Raw genomic sequence first — 19,006 nt, forward strand, 5'->3', positions numbered from 1 at the left:
CTAGATTGCAGTTTGGGCTCTCTGGTCATCAGGTAAAATCACAAACATCCTTCTATGTCATTAGTATTCCTGTATTCTTAATTTTGGTTTTTGTAGTTTTTATTTGAAGCCTGTTCTAAACTACTCTTTTTCTGTTACCACCTGTGTTGCAAAATACAGTGATTGAACTGGATTTTTTTTTTAACCACTAATAATTAATCCAGTGTAGTAAAGAGATAGAATGGTGGTGTGGAATTCCCCAAGAGAAGGAGGAAAAGTGAAAGATTTTCTACTAAAGATTATCAGGGAATAAGATAAGAAAATGGCCAATTTGATTTTTGTTCTATCAATATCCAAAAACAAATCATTCCACTATGAGGCTGTAGCTCAGTGGTAGTACCCTTGCCTAGCATGCGTGAGGCAGTGGGTTCAATCCTCAGCACCACATTAAATAAGTAAGTAAGTAAATAAATAAATGGTATTATGTCCATCCACAACTAAAAACTATTTAAAAAGATAAGAAATCACTAGACTGAATTCTTTCCAACTTTTTTCACATGCATCTGCTAATTTTTTGAGATAGCAGAGTTAGGAGTATGATAAAGTTTGGGGCAGTATAGTAAAAGATTAGTGTTTTATCATATGTGTACTGGGACCTCTGGGAAGAAAATAGGTTAGATTATTCTCCGGAGGTTTTTTTTTTTGTTTTTTTTTTGTTTTTTTTTTTTTTTTTTTGGGAAAGGAAAAGCACATTAGAAATTTGGGGAAGATGATTAATGCACTTACCAGTTCTCATAGACTGTCATTTAAATTACCTCATATCCCTCATTAAATAGTGAATTAGAACTAAATCCAAATGCTTTTGTGTAATGTTGGGTATCTCTGAACCCTGAGAATAAAAATGAAACTGGAGGCTGGGAATGTAACTGCTATCTACAGGGAAGTCTAGATAGGTTCTGACACTGAAGGGACTTGTGTCATAGTGTAATTATTTGGCAAGTAGTATTGGCTATTCCTAGGTAATGGTGATTTGACTGTTTTTAGGACTAGTATTTCCAACTGCCAACCTACAAGTCATTTTTTCAGTGTGTTACACTTTTAATTTCTTTAAATTTTTCTACTAATTTTATTTGGATAAGAAATATTTTTGCATAAGGATGGTACACTAGAGTGTAAATTGTATTCTTGAATTTTTAGGTGTCTTTATAAGGAGGATGCTGTTTTGTTACCTCTTTTAGTAAGGCTCTTTAGCAAAAGCTCTCAATAAAGTATTTTGAAATGTTTGTTTCCCTATGCATAGATTTGATGTTACAGAGTCCCAGATCCTAGTTATAACATGCCAGCTCCTCACAGGAACCCTGGGGCCTTGGTTCTGGAACATCACGGTAACTGCTAGAATATTCATGCTGTCTGATGAACAATGTGTGAACTCAATAATTAAGACAGCACCTTTGTCATGCACAGATAATTAAAAAATAAAAAATCTTCCTGGTGATATTTTACAAATTATTATAGATCAAATAATATTAATACATAATAGGGCAATAAAAATCCACCCTATTAATATAAAAAAATTTTGAAAATCATATTTCTGATGATTTGATGCTAAACCCAGTTCTCTCTTCCACTTACCTATTATGACTAATGTTATTTTTACTCTATGTAATACTTTTTAAAACAAATACCTTTCCACCATTAGATATATTTTGGGTGTAGGGGGGTTTATGTTTTTTGGTTTTTTTGGTATTTCTATTTTGAAAACAAAGCAGAGTTTTTCTTAGATAAATAAATTCAAAGAACTCAATATTAAAGTAGGAAAGATTCTGCTTATTTTCTTAACTTCTTTAGCATATCCTTTAAGCATTCTGTTTCTTCAGCTTATATTAACAATGATCTTGGTATTATAAAAAATTTTGCTAGAAACTATTCTCATTTCTATTTGTTTTATTTAATGTTTTCCTCCCTTAGTTGCGCTTTCAAATTAAATAGCCTTAGCTCTTCGTGTCACTATAGTCATCCTTTGAATATCTTCTTCTTTCATTTATTTTTTAGTAAATACTTATTTCCCTAAAGAAGTGCTATGTGTAATATATTGTTTTTCTCTCATATTAGAAATGTAATTTTTGACCTTCAGACTTTTAGAAGTTCAAAAATATTTGTTAGGATATATTTTCTCATTAAAAAAATCCAGAAGCCTACATACTTTAGTGTGAAAGGTTATTTACAAGTAAAAACAAAGAGCCTACATTCAATTTGTTTTGCATTTCAGAGAATGTTAAGGAATTATCCATATGAAAACTTGACAGATCGTTCCCACAATACAGAACTTTGTTAAATTTCCTACATAAGTTCCCTGGTTCCCCTAAAAAGAAATGCAAGCACTTTAATAGTGAGGGATATTCTACATCTTTTTTCAAAATAAACTTGGAATATGGAGAATACTGAGTACTACTATAGACGTTCTAGGAGCAAAACCAAAGCCATTTCCAATTGAATTTTCAATATATTTACATATTTATTTATGGGATTCACTTATAGGGTAAAATAATGTACATAGTTCAATATGTGTCTTTATCCTCTCTTTACCCTGACCCTGTCTCTAGTACTTTCTCCAAAGACCTGCAGCTTTATGCTCATTAAAATTGTCTAGATTTATAATTTTTGATAGATTGTTTTGTTTTTTGTTGATTATGCTCACCAGTTATCTTAATGAGATTGCCAGAATGTTGACTATTATTTTTATCCTGTTTATGATAACAGAATACCCTATCTTACTAATTTGTTTCTAAATGAATTTAACTTACTGGCATTTAAACTTTCTATCAGCTACTGCCTGTTATATTCTAACACCTCTGGTAAAATTGTGTTAGAATACAGAAGTATCATCCTGAAATGTATAGATATCTTATCAATAGCAAGTAAAAAAAAAAAAAAAAAAAAAAAAAAAAATATATATATATATATATATATATATATATATATATATATATTTGCCCCAGTTGATTGGCAGACTAAAAACTTAGGACCAGCACTTCCAATGTCTTTCAAGATCCTGCCTCTTATTTTCTCTGTAACATTGGAAAAGTCTTTAATTTTTCTGACTAAATTTCTTCATGTATAAACTATGATATTTCCTACCTACTAGGATAGTTGTGAAGATGAGAAGTGCTGAAAATGTAATATGCTGGTGACTACAGTGTTTGGTACATAATAAGTCTTTGTTATTATTATATTAATTTAAAGACCTTTGTTAGTAATTCCCAATAGTTTGCATATTTCTTCATGATTCCTTTGACTCCAGGATTGTTACTAAATGAGGTGAGAGTACTCTCCTTTTGTGGTTTCCAAAAATGATGAGGATAAGCTGCCCCTTAAATTAGACCTACACTCTAATCCTTCTGTTCAAGAACTTGTTCTAGCTTTAGGCTATATTTTTCTCCTCTTTATCAAAGTTATTCAATGGACTTTTGCTTTTAGTCTTCAAAAAATCTTACGATCCATAAAGTAATTCTTGTGGTAGATAATATGGTTTTTAATAATTCAGCTTATTTCAAAAACAGACACTTAGATTTGTCTGTTTTCTCTATAAACACTTGAATTAAAAAGACTAAGTTACCACTCAGCTGTATGGTTAATTAACACTGATCAAAGATAGTCATTGCTAGTTTATCCCTTATCAAGGATAGAAAACAAAATATTGAAAGACAGTATGATGAATTTGTAGACTAATATTCTTTTCAGTTGCTAACACTTCACCCTGCCCATAGTATTTCTGGTAAAGTATGTAATGAATGCCATGCTCTGGTTATTCACAAATTGCCTGGAAATTCAGATCCATTTATAAATAAACAAATGCTGTAGTTAATAGTAGTCTTAACCTTGAATTCACTCCTAGATGCCTTCAAAACTAATGACTTTTTAAGCAAAAGACTTCTTTTTAACAAAAACTCACAAGTCAAATTGTACCAACCAGGGTTTCTTTGACATTGTGAATTTATCCCTACAACATATTTTATGTTAACCAAACTAATAGTCAATCCATATTATAACAATTATGTTTATTATATGTAGTTTAACAGAAATTCTTTTGCTTCTAAATTAACTGCTAGTATATCTTTAAATGCTTGTGTCAGGTGTAGAAGAAGAGTAGATTATCCCATAATTTTTAGAGGGAAAAGACATTAAAAATTCTGCAAAAAGATGATTAAGGTGCTTATTAGTTCTCACAGAACATAAGACTTGGAAAATAATCAGGGGCTCAGGGTATATACCTCAGTGGTAGAGCACCTGCCTGCTCAGTCCCCAGCACTGAGAAAAACAGAAATCTTACAGTTAGCTAACTTAGTTTGGAGTTGTTGCATCCCCTCCTATATCACTTTTAAAGGCTATTTTATACTTCTGATGTAATCACTGTCTTCATCAGTGAGATTTCTAAGCCACCTTCCTGTGGTGATGAATGCCCCCTGAGATTCCTTGTTTAGAAGTTGAAATTACTCCTTCATTTAAGGACAGTTTGTTCTCTTTATATCTTAATCAGCAGACCAGTAGTATTGTTTTAAGGAATGGCTGATCTTAGAAGTTCAATCTTCAAGGCTATTTTGACCTTGGACTGCCATACTTACAACCTCCCTGTTAGAAGGATGGAGTGCTCAGGCTTCACAATTGGTTTGCTTTTTACTTTTTTTATTCTTGTGATAACCATCAGAACCAGAACAATATTTATTTCTGGCTTGTAGTAATCTAAGTATGTTCTGACCAGAATTTAAATTATGGGTTGTCTATAACCATTGAAGGAATTATTTTTGTCCTTTTACAGCTCACATTAAAATTAAGTAGAAGTAAGAAATTATTTTAAAGCAGTTCAGACATCTTCATAAGTAAAGAAAATTATGCTTTTTCCCTCCAAAATTTTATGCTATAGAAATCGAATGCTGTAGATGAAAGACCTTTTTTTCCATTTTTGTTTTTAAATCATAGTTGTTTGGGGTGTTCTTTATACCACATACCCCTAAGGTCTTGAAGAGTTCTCCCCTTCCCTTGTTGTAGTAGTAGTGGTAAGCTTCTTTGATTTTTTTTTTTTAAAGAATATCCCAACATTTGGGAATATTATCACCCATGGTTCTCTATTTTTTAAATTGTAATAATAAAAGGAAGTGAATACAGAAATTCCAAATTCCTGCCTACATATCATATTCTGCCTTCTAGATGTTTTTCCCACATGGCCAAAAAAATTAAAATGAACCTGCTCCTAATAAGCAGTACAGTAAATTGAGCCCACACTCAGAGACTTCTTAGTGGACAGGTGGCAAAACAAACTGTCAGGTTACTACTTTCTTCTAAACAGAATCATTAGCTCTTCTATTCATCATTTCTTCCACCTGTCTCTCAGCTAGCTTCAGTTCCCATCACTGAGAATAGCTTCACACTGCACTCTTTTTCATTCATAGTAAAGATTAAAGCCACACTTCAGAAGTGATGATAGGCAGCTCTCCTGATTCAGAGCAGAGGAGCTCAGCCTAGAAGTTAAGAGGGTTACTCTAATTCTGATAAGCAAATAAGAAAAAATATTCCTAACTATCTACCAACTGGTAAGTTTTCCTTGGCCCTCTTTCCTAACATTAAGACATGTTGAACTAAATACCAGGACAGTATCTGAATAGTTTATAAAATTCTGTCTTCCAAAATTTGAAACATGCTAGTCCACAGATCATTCCCTAAGAATCCCAATTTGAGACTTTGTAAAGATCTTTCATGTTTCCTTTTCTCTTTTATATTCATCCACAATACAAAGATTAATTGCATGAGGTTCCCTCCATTTTTATTTTATAATTCTATACTTCTGGCCCTTCCCCTTCCAAAAGGCTGCTTCATATGTCCAGAAAAAATGTTGTAAGATGTCTGCCTTTCTCCACCCAAGACAGAATCGATCATCTTTGACACCTACCTGCTTAGTCTCCTGAGTCTGCTACTGAGTGTAATTTCCCTTATTGGCAACACCACTCACCAGGTCAGCTCTACAGATTCTTTTTAGCCTAATTCAGTCCATCTTTTTTTTTTTTCAATAAGTGTGTATAACAAGATAACTACATCACTATTTGTTTGCAGCTAAATAAGACTATTGAAAATATTTTTGATCAAAGGTAATTTTTTTTGTTTTTTGTTTTTTGTTTTTTTTTAGTTTCAAGAGACTGGTTTCAACCCAACTATCTTTTATGGGCTTGAAAGCTTACATATCTTAAGTACACATTATAGGTTATCTGTTTTAAGTATCAGTTTTAGAAATGTGGAAATTGAACCCCCTTGTTGTTGATACTTGCTTTTCTTAGACTTAAAATAGTTACTTTTTTTAGTAACTTAATTATTCACTTGGTTGAAAAACAAACACTATAAAAAGGTATACAGTGAAAAATATCCTTCACATCCTTATCTCTCAACTGCCTAGTTCCTATACTGTCCTACCTAATAGGTAACCACTTTTCTTAGTTTGTAATATATCCTCCCAGAAATGTTTTATGTATTTACTGGTAAAAATAAAAGAATATTATTTTTCTCCCTTTTTGACACAAAAAATTGTCTCGTACATTCAGCAACTTTCTTTCACTTAATGTATGTTTGCTATTTTTCCATATGGATATTTAGGGAACTGCTCTTCTCCATTCTCTGAAAGCTACAAAGTATTCTATTATATGGAAATATCAATTTATATAGCCACTCCCTCATTGAGAAATTTAAAAAACTTTTTGCTATTATAAATCTGTAGTGAATAACCATGGTTAATAAATAAGCATATCTGTAGGATAAATTCTCAATGGCATAAAGCATTTGGATCCAGCAATCTTAAGAATAATATCAAGATTATACAAAGTGCTAGTCTATAGAAGGAAAGAACACTAACATATGCTTTGCTTCTCAACTGTTTTGCCCATATTTCTTTTTTTTTTCCCCCCATACTTTTAGGCTTCTAATTTCTACTACCCTCTTTTTGCACCAGGTTTATTTCTTCTTGATTATAAGATCATTTTCAGCAATCTCAAAGCTACTTCTTTGCTTCTTTCAGTATCTTCTTTCCAGAAATGTGAAGGTCGTTAACCTAGTGAGAATAAGAATTTGAGAATTGGATGAAAGTTTTTTTCACATCTATAACATGGCAGGCATTAAATGAATGTATCTGAAGAACAGTACATTTTTTTAAGGTCTTAGGGATTTGTAATTTTAAAGCTCACCATTTCTCTCATTTGATACTACAAAGCACTTAAGATTTTATATCATATAGTACTGCAATATAATCTTCTGCTTGATACTCAAAATTTAAACAAACACTGTTTTTCCTTTTTTTTTTTTTTTTTTTTTTTAATTTCTGGTGGGAAAGGTTAAACTACAGTTATAAACCCAGCTTCAGTGATTTACTGAGTCAGAAATTTCCTTTGGAAAGGAGGGGTTTTTATTGCTCTGTGAATTTCATCAAGTTAAATTAAAAGACTGGATTTTATATGATTTTGCGCATAACAAATTTTTGACACCTCCTTTTCTCCTTTCTTCAATATTTGAGGTTTTTTTTTCTATTGTGCATGATAGAGGAATGCTGCTATGCTTGCAAGTAATTAACATGAAATTGTTTTGAGTAATTCTGCTTTTTTTGGCTTTTTGTACCTAATCAGAATTGATGTGACTGAAGTGCAAATCTTCATAATAATCATGCATTTGCTGGCAGTGATTGGAGGACCACCTTTTTGGCAATCTATGGTAACTTTGTTCACATTGTATATCCCATGTGATGCATGCTGTCTTTGCTTGTGTTTTCTAATATGGGATAATTCAATAAAGGTAATGTTTAAAATAATTTTTCCTGAAAATAAAAATTCACAGCACACAGTAGGACACAAACTTCTTTTGAGAGCAGGGTGAATTTTCCTACTTGGGGTTATATAGTACATTAGGTCTATTCCAGGGCTTTAATTTTGAATCCTTTGAGAATCTGAATCATTATGGTCATCCCATTTTGTATATTAGGAAAGACTAGGTAATGCAACAAGTTAACCAGTGACAAGATTAAATTAGACATTTTGTTTCTGCTGAACTATGTCAGTCCACTAGTTTTTCTATCATGTGCTTAAAACCAGATAACAAATTTGGGAATGTAAATTGACTTTGGCTTAAAAAAGAGGACAAATATGTATTGAATAAAGTTAGTGTTACAAGATTAACCAACCATGACCTTGATTTTCAGACTGACCAGAAAAACAGCCACTCTTCAAACATAAATTTTTTACGTGAACCTCCGAGAGAAGGAATATAATAATAGGGTGAAGGACACAAGCTCTAGAATCAAGCTACCCTTATTTGATCCAGGTTCCACTGCATACTATGTGAAATTAATCTATTTTGGAACTCTATGGTTTAGTTTGCTCCTCAGCAAAATGAGGACAATAATAGTATTCTTCTCATAAAGTTATTTTGTGGATTGAATGAGTTAGTGTGTTAAACACTTAAAATAGTGCCTATCAAATAGAATTCACTCTATGAAAGCTGATGCTGCTCCTACAAACTACAGTTTGCCATATTTGGGTCAAAGTAGTTTGTACTTCCTGATCCTCAGTTAATTGCTGGCTACCACCACCACCACCCCTCCAGAATAGTATCATTTATTTGCTGTAATCTTACTAAAAAGATTTACTAAGCCTAAATGAAATGAACATAATTCTTAATAATAAGATTAATTTTAAAGTATATGGGAAAATACATTGAACAAGACTTTCCCTTACTGAACTCACTTTATGAAAGTAAATGAGGGGCTTCAGGACGTATAACTGACACATTTCCTTAATTATTAATTGCCAGAAATAATTATTTCATGCCTTTTGTTGGAAGGTTATGAGGAGAGAGGAGATAAAGATATAAAAATAATTCACCATCAACCAAGAAAATTCTAAAACCATTCATGTACATACTATCATTCATAAATCTTAGATTTCATTATAGAGCCCCTATAGGCTTATGAGATTATATGTAGAGATATGAATTTTATTACTGTAATATTTTAGTAGATTAAGTAGGGTTTTATTAATAATTTAATCTTATTAGAAGAAAGAATAAATTTTGGTTTCCTGAAATCATAAATCCTAAATCTTCCTCAACCCCCACTTGACTATATTCATTATTATTTTCATAGACGTTTTGTACCAGAATTTTTCCCAAAAAACTACTTTTAACATCTTGAATATATCTTCATATATAAATTATATCTTCATATATAAATTGCCTATGAAGTTTCAGCATACTGGTATCAAAAAATGGGATTTTGAAAACAAGGCAACATCTGGTTTATATACCTAATTCTTAAATATGGAAATGCATGAAGCATTATTAATATGAAGTTATCTATACACATATTGTATACATAGCCTTATGTTTTATGGGAACATCTGACAGTAAATTGCTTCAGGTATACACTTTATTCATATAATCTGTATATGTATGTAACAGTTTATTTAAAAGGTCAAATATTTTATTCTATCTTGTAATTAATATAATCATCCTTTTTATCATATATTTTTAGAAGTTATCTGTGAAACCCATAGATTTAAGACTGAAATGCAATTCCCGGGCCAAGCAATGCAAACAAAATTAATGAGGTTAGATTGCAACAGAAAAACAGATTCCCAAGCCCCTGTTCTATTAGCTTCATTAGTACTTCTGTTAGCATCTTTCAACTCAAGGGGAAGGACCTGACTTTTCTGTAATAGTATTTGAAGTAGTATTTGAAGGGTTGGTGAAATGTTTTGTGTTCTTTGAGCAACTCTTAGCAAAGACTTCCATAATTGACCTCAGACCACTCCTTCGGTTGAGTATCTAAAATGCTTGGGACCTGAAAGGTTTCAGATTTTGGATTATTTGGGATTTAGCAAATATTTTCATAGACTCAAGTAGTTGAGCATCCCCAATCCAGAAGTAGAAAATCTGGACTGCTTCAAAATCCAAATCTTTTTGAGCATCAATTTTGGATATTATGGTTAAGAATGCTCAACCTGTATAACTGTTTTTTCTTTTCTTTTTCTTGGCTTATGATTCTTTACTAAATATACTGTTTTGAAATGTGTTGTTAGCTCAGAAACAGTTACTACATGTAGTGTATTTTATGTGCCAAAGTAGAGAAAAGATATTTATTTAGGATTCAGACATGAGATTTTCATCTCTCGAGATTGAGGCAATAAAATTGATTTCCAAATTCTCATTAAATTAAGAAGCTCCTACTTATATTTAGAAGGCACATTTATTGTAAAAGCAAACAAAAACAGTACAAATATCTTCATAAACTCACTCCTGAAGATCAGCTATTTTGCCAAGGTAAGCAGTTTATATCTACTGTATTTGGATTCCCTATTTCTTGCTGCTTTTTTTCTCCAAAAAGATGGGTTTTTATTAAACTTTGAAGTTAGTATAGGTTGTTGCTAGTTTCCTGGTTTTTTGTTTGGTTTGGTTTTTTGGGTTTTTTTTTTTTTTTTTTTATGTATTCTAATTAGTTGTACCTGACAGTAGATATATACAGAACTCAAAAAACACACACAAAAAAACAAAATAACCCAGTCAATAAGTGGGCTAAGGAACTGAACAGACACTTCATAGAAGAAGATATACAGTCAACAAATATATGAAAAAATGTTCAATATATCTAGCAATTAGAGAAATGCAAATCAAAACTAAGATTTCATCTCCATTCAGAATGGCAATTATCAAGAACACGAGCAACAACAAATGTTGGTGGGGAAAATGGTTTGTTTTTTTTAAGGAAAGAAGTTGTTTTCATGAACAAGTTAGTGCTTTGTTTATGCATTGTAAGAAACAAACAACAACAAAAAAAATAATCTTGTTTATTCTTCCCAAAATAATATTTCTTTTGGGAAACTCTTGGAACTATCTTGTATCATCTCATCCTTTGAGATAGGGAGAGAAAGAAAGAATCGTCACTTTGAAAAAGACCTAAATACAGTCCACTTACGGTTATTTTCACTGATTTTTGATTCTCTTAAATGTAATAGTTGATTAAATATGCAGTAAATCTTTTGGAATTCAGTTTAAGCAACTGGGTTTTACAACAAGTGAAGTTTCAGGATCATTTGGTATCCTGAAAGACCAAAAGCCTTGATATGTAGTATAAATTATTTGTTTCTCATTCTTCAACTAAAAATTTAAAAAGTACCCTTCCACTTAAATAATTCAGACATGGTAGTTTTTCTTAAACAATTATGTTAACATTGACTGTATTTGATGAAACTCACTAATACTAAAGTGAATTGCAAACAGGCATTACTACATTCTTTGGAAGAAAGTATCTAAAAATTATGCTTTTTCTATTTTTACTGAAATCTACAAAATCTATAAGAACATTTTATTATAAGGAAACAAGATTAATAGTTAATAACTGATAATAATCTGTATTCATCCAAATTGTCAAACTTAAACATGTCCATGTAATCTGTTAAAGGTGCTGAAAATTTAAGTTTTTTTTTCTTATCTCTAACCTTTTAAAAAGTGAATTACATTTGATTCATATAATTTGAGTGCATTATTTCATGCCATGAGTCCAGAAGATTTTCCCCTGGCTATTAAACAGACACTATAGCCCAAGAGAGTTCTTGATCTTCCCAAGTCTTAAAGACTGCCATAACTTCAGGCAGGACTGAGATAAGGTTTCCAGTACAGCTCTTTGCCTTTTTCTGGAGTAGCTGCACCTTGGCCACCTTTGATGAATTCCAGTAAGATGATGACAGAAAAAGAAAGATTGGGAAAGACAGAATGTCCCCACCCTTTGTGACAGGAGGAAAAGACAGAATGTACCCACCCTCCTTAATCTTGAGTGTTGGGTGAAAATGCAACATGGAACTCTAGTATATTTTAGAAGTGGTTCAGTTGGTGCCAGTTTTTAAAGAATTACCTGGTAAGACTAGGGATTCCTCTGACTCCATCTTTCCCATTATTTTGCCTCTTTTTTTCTATGCATATAGCTAACTTCCTTTTTCATTTTTAATGTGGAAGCAAGTTGTTTCATAATATACTCCCAAAACAGGAATTCTACATACATAAGAGAAAGGGAAAAGATCTTGATCTTCATTCAACAAATAAAAATTAGGCATCTACAATAACTAGGGCTCTAGAGAGAGTACATAAATCAATTCAAACAAAATCCTGTACTCAAGAGCTTATATTTTGGTTATATAACTAACATATGTAATAGAAGTAATTGAGAACCCTAAAAATGTTTATGATTTTTTGCTCCTACATCTTAGCTTGCTTACTTTACAATCCAAGCCATGTACTAATTTGTGTGGCTTTTCTAATGTTTGTATTTCTTCTTTTCTTCTTTCAAAGGGCAACAATTTCCATGGTCCTAAAGCAGGTTCACCAATTGTAAATACGGTTAGGATGCTTTATCAGTTCCATTGCGATACAGATAACTATTATACACAGCTGGCACTCACTCAGATACTCTGGCCATAGTGCAGGGATGCCCCTGTAATGAAGAAATGCTCTGCTTCTTTTGGAATGTGGCCAAGTGTAGTATTTCCCCCTTTGCCAGAGAGGTCCTTTGCCTCTATGGAAGGAAAAATGTGGGAGGGGTGCAGAAGATACTGGGAATTAGGGGTCTAGCCAAAGTACTGAGTTACATCCAGGTGCATCAGATTTAGATCGTAATGTCCCCAGTTTTCTGAACAAGAGCAGAAAAAAATCCCTTAGAGTTCAAAGCAACCATGGTGTTGTTTTCTCCTTTATTGGAAACAAGTTTTGAACTTGAGCTGTCGGGATTAGATATCATTTAGGGAAGGAATAGGACCACTTGGGAAGCACAATAAAGTTCTGGACTTGATTTTAGCTTGACCTATTTCATTTTAGAAAATTAAACACTGCTATGGTACAACTTGAGATTTGAACAGTTCATTTCAATTTTTTTTTAGTGCTGTAGTTTTGCAAGAAGTAATAGAGTATTGTAAATAAAGTGAGCTCTTCAGAGTTTTAAAGAAATGGAGTATCCAACATTAAGATTTATTTTTGTCAGTTTTACTAGGGTTTTACATATACAAAAATAAAGAAAAATAAATGAAAAATGTCCTATTTCCTATTTGATTTTAAAAGTGTAGGCAGATGACAGCCCTGAAAGATATAAATAGCCTTAATTAAAATATTTTAAGCCAGGTGCCTATAATCCCAGCTACTGGGGAGGCCAAGGCAGGAAGATTGCAAATTAGAGGCCAGCCTCAGCAACTTAGCAAGAACCTGTCTAAATATCAAATAAAAAGAGTTAGGAATGTAGCTCAGCAGTAGAGGACACCTGGGTTAAATCCCCAGTACTGCAAAAAAAAAAAAGGTTTTTATTTTAAGAACTCATTGCCTATCAAACCATTGGGCTTTTGGAATCTTTTTCCCATAATCATTTGTTTCTGTTATTGAAATGTATCATTTATCTTACTCTTGGTTTCTTTTTCATCAATATTAGACAAATTTTGAAACCAGGAGAACTAAAGGAGTAATGCAATAAAGAGAATCTTAAATGATTTTAAAAGTTTAGTGCAAATATCTTTCCTTTTAAATGACACATATTGTTCTTGGAAGATTAAGTGCGTGTTATCAATCTACCCAGCAACCCCCACTTTAGGTAAATCAATACACATTTTCAGTATACAGTACCATAACAATGTTATTTACTTTTATGAAAAGTAAACCTAATATGTTAAAAATTAAGATGTGATTGTAGAGCCATACCTCTTTGGATTTGCTTGACAAGGTTTTGTTTTTTGTTTTTTGTTTTTCTTCTGCAAAGGCATGCCATCTCAGTTGCCCTCAGCTTTTACTACCTGTCTATATCTTAACAATTTGGAGTTGGGAACTCTTCCAAATAGAACTCTTTCTCCTCCATTCTCTACTTTGTGTATTTTAAAATCTAGTTGCAAATATTTCTATTCTTTTATGCTCTATATGTCCCTACTATAATGAGGGATGTACTACGGGTTGAAGGAAGAATTTTAAAAATACACAAAGAAAAAGACAAGGCACACCCCTTTTATGGAACATTAGCCTATGACACAGATTAATAAAATTGAATCCATTTTTATGGGTGTCAGAAGTAAGTTAATTTTTATACACCCTCATCTCTTGAGACGTGTCATATTGCTTATAATGAAGAAGAGAAGAAAATGCCCATTAAGTATTAACTAAACTGGAGGGAATGAAGAATATTTGGGAATATGAATCAAATATTTGTAGTTTATTTTAGTTTGTATGTATTTTAATTGTTCTTTCTCTCTACCTATTAAAGATTCCAGTGCTGAATATTCAAATGAAAATTTTTCCTGCACTTTGTACTGTAGCAGGGACCATATTTTCCTGTACAAATTACTTCCGTGTAATCTTCACAGGTGGTGTTGGCAAAAATGGATCAACCATAGCAGTGAGTATATCTTTAGATTTCTGTTGATTTCCAAACTAGGACTTGGTTTTGTGGTCAATTTGTTTTTCATTTGAAGTACATAAAATCATTTGTTAATTTAGTATTTCTACTTAGCCTTAAAAAAATGTCCAAAATTTTTCAGTTTTATACATACATACTTACATTTAAATGCTTATATGTGCATGTTTTTGTGCATGCACACTTTTAGAAAGTATGACTTGCTTTTAAAAAAAAATAAGCCTGACCTGTTAAATGAAATCCTGAGTTCATTCCTTACCATTCTTGCTGCTGCTTTTCATTAGCTCTTCCAATGTTCAGTTTATAGAAATCATTGACTGTCAGGCACCATGCAGTCCTAGAAAGTTTGAAATGAACTTGTTTATGATAGATCCATGTGGTATCTGATGAGCATTGAATACTACCCTTAATGCTTCTCTTCACTCTTTACAGGGAACAAGTGTCCTTTCTCCTTTTCTCCATATTGGATCAGTGATTGCATTAGCTGTAATGATCTACAAGAAATCAGCAGTTCAGCTTTTTGAGAAGCATCCCTGTCTTTATATATTGACATTTGGTTTTGTATCAGCTAAAATTACAAATAAGCTTGTGGTAAGCACCTCAACTTTTTATTTGTTTTGTTTTTAACTTTCATCTTACTTTGGTTTTATGTTCCTTGTTTTTATTTTATAGCTTCCTAATAAGCAGATTAGAGTTTACAATAAAATCCTCTTTTGACATCATTATGGAAGCTATTTTTGCTCTTTTGTGAAGCTACAATTTGAGATTACTAGAAGTTCTTAGAACATCTACAACTTTCCCACCGTTCTCTGCACTGTTATAATTTAGTTGGTCAATTTATCTGCACTCTGCAGTGCATTGTCTTCAATCTGGATGCTCAAGTTAAGTCTTTTTGGAAAAAGCATTTTTTGCTTAGTTGACATGGTAAATTCCTTTCCTTCTCACACATCACATTGATGAGTTTTTAGTTTTGGAAATTCAACAACTATTGCTAAATAATTTTTGAAACTCTGTGTGAGCACAGTACTGATTAACCATGTTGCTCCCAGTTGCTCTAATATGAAAATGCCTACATCATTCATTTTGTTCTATTCATAGGTTGCACACATGACGAAAAGTGAAATGCATTTGCATGATACAGCTTTCATAGGTCCAGCACTTTTGTTTCTGGACCAGTATTTTAACAGCTTTATTGATGAATATATTGTACTTTGGATTGCCCTGGTAGGTATTCTACTGTCTTATTTCATGATTTGGAGCTCCTTGTTTTTTGTTTTTAGTGGGCCACTCCTGAATTATAGAATCATAGAATTATAATAATTGGGAATGCCAGAAATCTACTAGTGAAAATTCCTTGTGAATTTGTATTTGAGTTGGTTTTTTTGTTGTTGTTTTTACATTATTTTTATTAGTTCTGCCTATGTTGGGACTCATAAGTTCCAAATTTCTGACTGTAAGCCAGAAATTCAAACTATATCTTGTGGGCCCACAACCTGTTTACCCAAGCCATAGCCATTCTTTTATGTATTGTCTGTGGCTGCTTTCATGCTGTAGTGACAGAGTAGAAGAGTTTTGACAAAAGACAACATGGCCCATGAAACTTAAAATATTTCCTCTTGAAGAGTTTGTTGATCCTTAGTGGAAAGGAAAGAGCATGGGGAAACTGAGTTACAAAATTGTATAGAATTGAAGGTGAATTTGAACAGAGAAAAAAGTCAGAGGCCACTCCTCTTTCCTTTTGGTAAACTTAGGGAGTGTCTAAGCAGGTGCTGAGAATCTAACAATTCCTTTTCTTTCCAGGTCTTCTCTTTCTTTGATTTGATCCGCTACTGTGTCAGTGTTTGCAATCAGATTGCATCTCATCTGCACATACATGTCTTCAGAATCAAGGTCTCTACAGCTCATTCTAATCATCATTAATTAGTTGATGTTATGTAGGAAACTCATGGTTTCTGCAGGAAAGAATCTGAACATATTAAGGAGAATGGGGGTGGATAAGAACAAATATAATTTATAATCAATGTTATGTAACTTTTATTCTTTGTTACTGGTAACACTCCCTAACTATCCTGTGTGAGAATGGGAATTTCAAGTCCCATCCTGTAAATTGTACATGTCATCATACAGGGTTTGGCCCAAGAAAGCATGCAGGAAAAAATGCCATGTGTTTGTAATTATCCTGGATTCAGAAAAATATTGTCATGGAGAGCAGGTCCCCAGTGGTGGAGATTTCTAATGTAGAATATTTGCAGGCCAAAAGATGGTTGTTTTATAATTTTAACAAATTATCATCTTTTAGTAACACCCTTGTTTAGTGTCTTCTCAAGCTTTCTTTACTAAAGAGCTCAGCTTGTGACACAGATACATCCCACTAGCTTGTGAGGTGAGATGAGTGATAAAGACCTGGAATTTGGGTTGAAAGGTTTCCTATCTTCACATTGTTGAGGATGTAATTTTTTTATTGCTCAAGAAATGGTATCTCTCGTGGGCTTGGGAAATCTTATTAGCATGCAGAATAATGTGGTAACTTTGTCGATCCATTTTATTTTTTTAAATAAATAAATGATCTAAAAGCCAGCTTTTTCTCAGTTTTATTCAGTGGAAAGATAAACTAATGTGTTTTTTTTTTTTTTAATTTAAGCAAAATTTATTTCTGTTCTTTAATAAATAAGGAAATTTGGTTAGCTGTGTTGTCATACTATGTCCTGTGACAGTCCTGTCTTGTAGAAACTATTTATAGAAGGAGAACTACGTTCATTTTCCCTTTTGATGGGTTCTTTGTTTTACAGTCATTACCTTACACTTGTAATTATGGGTCATTTGGGAATCCTTTCCTCTCCATTTTCAGTAATTGCCTGGGTCTCTCTAAGGGTCGTTTTGCACTCTCCTTTTCTGACACTCTCCTTTTCCTTGTTTATATTAAAGTTTGAATAGGAACTAAGCACCCTTGTGAACCAGATTTATTTCCATTGTGTATAGATGTACAGTTGCTCAAATGAAGAGGGAGACAGCAAAAATGTTTTAGGGCTAAAATAAGCCATCTTATTATTGACTTTTATTTATACCTTGTTCCATAATCCCGAATAAACAGTAGCTGCACTGCCTTCACTGGCAGCCAGAACTGCATTTTCTTGCACTCTTCATGAGTCCATCAGTTCAGTGTAGATCTGGATTAGCAATATAGGTTAAACCTTGAATTTCTTTCCTAAACTGTAATAAGGAAAGAAATTTCTCATTACGTTTGCTAGCAACTTCTCCAACATCTGGAATAGAGAAACATACAGAAAAGTGCTGGGGCACAGCAGGTTTTGAAAGCTAGGACAAAGCAGGAAAAAGGATAACTCTTGTTTGACACAGTTATATCTCTTGTCTTGGTTGATGATCACACTAGGCACAGTAGGTGTTAATTATCGAGAGACATTGATTGCCTGGCGAGCCTAAATGCTATACCAATGGCACACTGTATTGATATTCTTCAGAATGGAGACTAGAATCCATGTCTTCTGAACCCTGCTTCAGTGTTTTTTCCTACACCACACTGAGTTTTAGTGAGCTAAAGCTGTAAATTCAGATGTTGAGGGCTTGAAATGTATATCCTAGAGTCTTTTTCAGCATAAAGGGAATCTGAAAAGCATTCAGATTCAGTGTGTGCGTCAGCCCTGGATATTATTGTCATCAGATGAAGGGTACATTTGTAGAAAACCTCCACTGGCTCTGATTCTTCTTGTGTTGATTTATCTAGTAGAGTATCAAAATCACCTGAAGAAACTTTTAAAAATATATATAGATTTCCAGATGTTATCACTAAGAAGATTTTGGTACATTTAGGATGAAGCCTCAGTATTTTCATGAGCGTCCCAGGACTGTTTCCTGCTCTGAATCCTTTTGAGGTACAACTAAGTTTAGGAACAGAAGCCATAAACTGCCTGAAAAGATGTAGTGATTTTAGAAGAATAGCAACATAGTTAGCACTGTGGGGACAGTGGAACATCTGACACCTGCAATAGGGTCTCTGTTTTCCTAATCAATTTACATTGGCTTTAACTTCAATTTGGTAGTTCCTGCCCCCTATTCTACCTTCCAAAAATTTGTATTCTTTGTATAAAATTCAAGGGCCACTCTCAAACACATTAAAAAGGTGGAATTTTTGAAAGACAAGATGCTTCTAAAAATGTTTCCCATCTCTTGCAATGTTTAAACAGAAGCTGTCAGTAGAAGTATAGAGGGAGGAGGGACTAGGTAACCACTAAACTCCTTTAGACTCTTGCTGTTGCGATTCTGTTTTCCCAAAACAAACAAACAAAAAAATGTCAGTGCAGAGATCCCTCCACCTTTAGTAAAAGAATCACTGGGATTCTCAAAAGAAGAGGCAGTTGGAGGTGGGATGCTTAAGACTGCAAGTAAAGTACTAGTCCAGATTGGAAGTGATGGGCAGGCAGATGCATTTATGGAAGTCAGGTAGTGCCTCATTGGCTTCTGTTGACTGAGATTCCCCACTCAAGATGCCCTGTACTCCGCTGCCCTGTGTCTGGTGGTGTTGCTGCTTTCTACCTGGATCTCTTACCGTTT

At 33.0% G+C, this 19,006-nt stretch overlaps 1 protein-coding gene across 5 annotated transcripts in view; it reads left to right on the plus strand.

The window, feature by feature from the left end:
* Positions 1-17,014, plus strand: part of CEPT1 (choline/ethanolamine phosphotransferase 1) — a 37,093-nt gene extending 20,079 nt beyond the window's left edge. For 4 of the 5 annotated variants that reach the window (XM_079147862.1, XM_079147863.1, XM_079147864.1 and 1 more), the window contains exons 5-9: positions 7,638-7,722; positions 14,288-14,419; positions 14,870-15,028; positions 15,536-15,661; positions 16,238-17,014. In XM_079147862.1, coding sequence (XP_079003988.1) covers positions 7,638-7,722; positions 14,288-14,419; positions 14,870-15,028; positions 15,536-15,661; positions 16,238-16,357 — 622 coding nt within the window. In that variant the 3' untranslated portion in view covers positions 16,358-17,014. Of the gene's footprint in view, positions 1-1,279; positions 1,365-7,637; positions 7,723-14,287; positions 14,420-14,869; positions 15,029-15,535; positions 15,662-16,237 lie in introns of all 5 variants that reach the window. The other variant, XM_079147861.1, reaches the window with a different exon arrangement.
* The last annotated feature ends 1,992 nt before the right edge of the window (positions 17,015-19,006 follow it).

Source organism: Sciurus vulgaris (genome assembly GCF_902686455.1).
Source record: "Sciurus vulgaris genome assembly, chromosome: 1".
In the NCBI taxonomy this organism is placed as follows: Eukaryota; Metazoa; Chordata; class Mammalia; order Rodentia; family Sciuridae; genus Sciurus; species Sciurus vulgaris.